Below are 3280 nucleotides of genomic sequence, written 5' to 3' on the forward strand. Positions count from 1 at the left end.
TATTCATAAGCGTCACTATTGGTAAAATGCGTCACCCAGCACAGCCTGTCTCAGACTTATCACCGAGAGCGTTGCTGTTGGGAGCACAACAGAGGACAGACCATCCTGGAAACTGCACGGAAAACACCGTGAACCCCATCGCAGCTGAAACTTAAGCTCCTGTTCATCGTGGAAGGAAGGTAAGGGCTTTGGTGCAAGACACAGCGTGCGCGTCCCTGGAAGCGGCACTCTGCAGGGCACGGGGTGGAGGGAGGGGCTGGTGTTTCTTGCTTTGCAGTCTTCCTTTTGAGAGCTTGTGCCCAGTGGTCCCTATGCTTCGGCATGGCTTTAATAAACAGGAGTCCAAGCTTCCTCTTGATTAGTGCTGCTCTAAGGCTACTTGGTGTGCTTGACAGCTCACTGGAACAACCCAGTATAAAAAAAAAAGTGACTTCTCAGCTTAAGGAAACAGGCACAAAGTGAGCACTCTGGGTATGACTTGCACGTGGCGCCTTCTCTCTCTTTAGTAAACCATCTGTGAAAGCAAAACACAAGGAACAACACCAACGTTCTGTGAAGGGTTTGCTGAAACAAAACCAACTCCCTTTCTTGAACAGACTGAAGCAAAGCCTCTTCACTCAGGGTGACTTCCCCGGGATCCTGCCCCCTCAGCATGCACTGACCGCTTATCAGATGCTCTGCGAGCTCCGAGCACCGCCAGGGAAAACGTCGCCCTGGCGCCAGAGGGAACCTTCTCCAAGCCCCACATTTACTACTCTAACAAGGCTTTGCACGATCTCAAACCAGGTCTACGCACAGGAGAAAAAAAAGGCTCCTACCTCACCGTGACAGCCACAGCGGAGCTCTGAAACCTGCTCCTCCTTAACACACACTGCGCCCGCCCAGCCTCTGAAGAGCCAGCATAATCAAGAGGGCTTTTCTCTTCAGCACAGACTGGTGATTCTGAGAAAACCCAAATGATTTCAAGATGCCATGAGTTTCCCCCCTTTGCAGAGAAGTCATTCACCGAGACAGGGCCTGCCTCCCGGGCTGGTGCTTCAAGGCCTGAGCCAGTTGTTGGCTCTTGCACCTCCTCCTGGACTCATGTATGCGTGCAGGCAGGTTATTTCCATGCAGGTAGGTTATTTCCCCAGCTTGCTGGGCTCCTACGCAGCTCCTCACAGCAGTAACAACAGAGAACTGACAGAAAGGCAGAGTCCTGATCCACCCTGGCATCTCCTGGATCCAACCCCCAGGGAACACCACTGAGCCCTGCAAGGAGCAGCCAGTGTGGGCACACGTAGTGCCTGCTCCATCAACCACAGAAACCTGCCAGCGATAACACCCGGATCTTGGGAGTTTTAGATCGTACCCCTCCACCTCAGGAGGCATCTTGAGTCCTCCAGCCAGCACCAGCAGGCTTCTGCCTCCTGTAGCGAAGGGAGGACATCCCACCCTTCCGCAGTACCCAGCAGGAAATTGTAAGAAACAGAAATAATTGAGCTAAGGTCAGACGGGGGCTGCAGCTGAACAAGAGCTCCTCGTAGCCCTGGGCTTTGGGACACAACCTCGCTGCTCCAGGGAGCCCCAGCACAAAACTGAAGTGAGCTGGGCTGGGGAGCAGCTCACAATGATGCTGCAATTGAAACCACTCCAAACCTGTCAAAACGTACCAACCTCTGCCTCTGGAGGGAGCTTCTCACTGCTGTCATCTACCAAGGCAGAGCAACAAATTGTACAGCAGCATAGACATCCCTGAGGACATTTCTATTCTAGATAGCACTTGCAAAAGCGAGAAGCAGACCTTGGTAATTTCAGTTGGATCAGATATCGTAAGTCTTAAGACAGAAAAAACAGGCCAGGCTCTAAGAAAGGGCTGCAGGTGCAAAGAGAACTCGCAGAAGATCAGATGAACTGCACGTGCACTCATGTAGATAGCAAAGACCCAAAGCTCACCTTTGCCACCATTGCTGCCACAATTCCCAGCACGGCTAAGACGATCAGTCCAATTCGACCTTTGTTAAACCGCTTCAAGAGGAAGAACTTGGCCCAATCCACCTTCTTCTGGCTGCCAGGTGGGTACCGGAGTTTGTTTGTACCCTCCATCTTCAGGTCCTTGATCAAGCAGGAGCGGCGGTGGGAGAAGGTCTCAAAGCTGTGCTTGCCGTGGTAGGCGCCCATCCCGCTGTTACCTGAGGGACACAACCCAGGCAGGTCACACCACGAGCTCAGCCAGTCAAACCTTTGGCCACCTGAGGCCAACAGCACGCCAAGAAGCAGCAAAGGAAGGTTTCAGTTCCTTGCCATGTGCACTGCATGTCACCTGCCCTGCAACTGCCTCGCTGTAGTTCCAAAGCACAAACTGTCCTCTACATTTGTGCAGAGCACAATTCATCCTTCTTTCCTCCCTGCAGCACTTCTCAGTCTCAAAGATGTCCATCTGTGCTCCATCTCTCTTCTTCCCTGCCTTGCTTTCACCACACACTCTCCTGCATTTCCTTGTGTTCCTCTTCTGCAAAGCTCCTGCAGGCTGTTCCAAAACCTCTTCCAATCCTTCCCAAGCTGAAGTCCTGCCCTTCCTCCTGCAAACACCACTAACTGGTCCAATTGGAGCTCATGTTTTTAATGCACCTTTCATATCAGTTTGCACCAAAAGCTTTGATCTTCCCCAAAACGCATGCAAAGGTTTTTTTTTTTTCTTTTAGTCCCTTTCCTAATGTACTCCCAGAATTTATTATTATTACCGAGATCAGTTACACAAGAGACCCTTAGGCTCTAACAGGCACAGGGGTACCTGGGCATAAATTAGCTGCTGCTGTTTGCTCCCTGGGTCACATCATGCAGCAAGTCACAATGTTTACGGAGCTCCAGCACTTACCGACACCACCGAAAGGTAACGTTGCAAGGAAAAAGTGCATGATGACATCATTTCCAGTAACACCCCCACTGGAGGTTTCTGAGATGACTCTTTTGATTAACTGACAAGAGAAAACAAAGAAACAAAACATCACAAAGGCTCAGAAGAGACCAGACCACATAACTGAGCAGGACGGGGAAGGGAAGCTACAGGATAATAGGCCACGGTGCCTAAGTTCTCTGGTTGACAAACAAGCCCTCTCCATGAAATCTTAGCTCAAGGAAAGTGGGAAAGTTCAGAGACGGGATGGGAAAGATGGAAACCTGGGAGCTTGCCTCCCTAGCAAGATATTAAAAACAACTGAATTAATCCTTATGGACTTATAGAGCAACAAAGGAAATTCAGTGGTTTAAAAAAGTCATGCAAATGTGAAGCCCTTCAGCA

General features: G+C 50.5%; 1 protein-coding gene across 1 annotated transcript in view; it reads right to left on the reverse strand.

The window, feature by feature from the left end:
* Positions 1-861: 861 nt before the first annotated feature.
* Positions 862-3280, reverse strand: part of ALDH3A2 (aldehyde dehydrogenase 3 family, member A2) — a 5480-nt gene continuing 3061 nt past the window's right edge. The window contains exons 8-10 of the mRNA XM_009865493.1: positions 2858-2957; positions 1936-2171; positions 862-942 (exon numbers count right to left, since the gene is read on the reverse strand). Of these exons, the coding sequence (XP_009863795.1) occupies positions 862-942; positions 1936-2171; positions 2858-2957 (417 nt within the window). The remainder of the gene's footprint in view (positions 943-1935; positions 2172-2857; positions 2958-3280) is intronic.

The sequence above is a fragment of the Apaloderma vittatum genome, unplaced genomic scaffold (assembly GCF_000703405.1).
Source record: "Apaloderma vittatum isolate BGI_N311 unplaced genomic scaffold, ASM70340v1 scaffold24302, whole genome shotgun sequence".
NCBI classification, from domain to species: Eukaryota; Metazoa; Chordata; class Aves; order Trogoniformes; family Trogonidae; genus Apaloderma; species Apaloderma vittatum.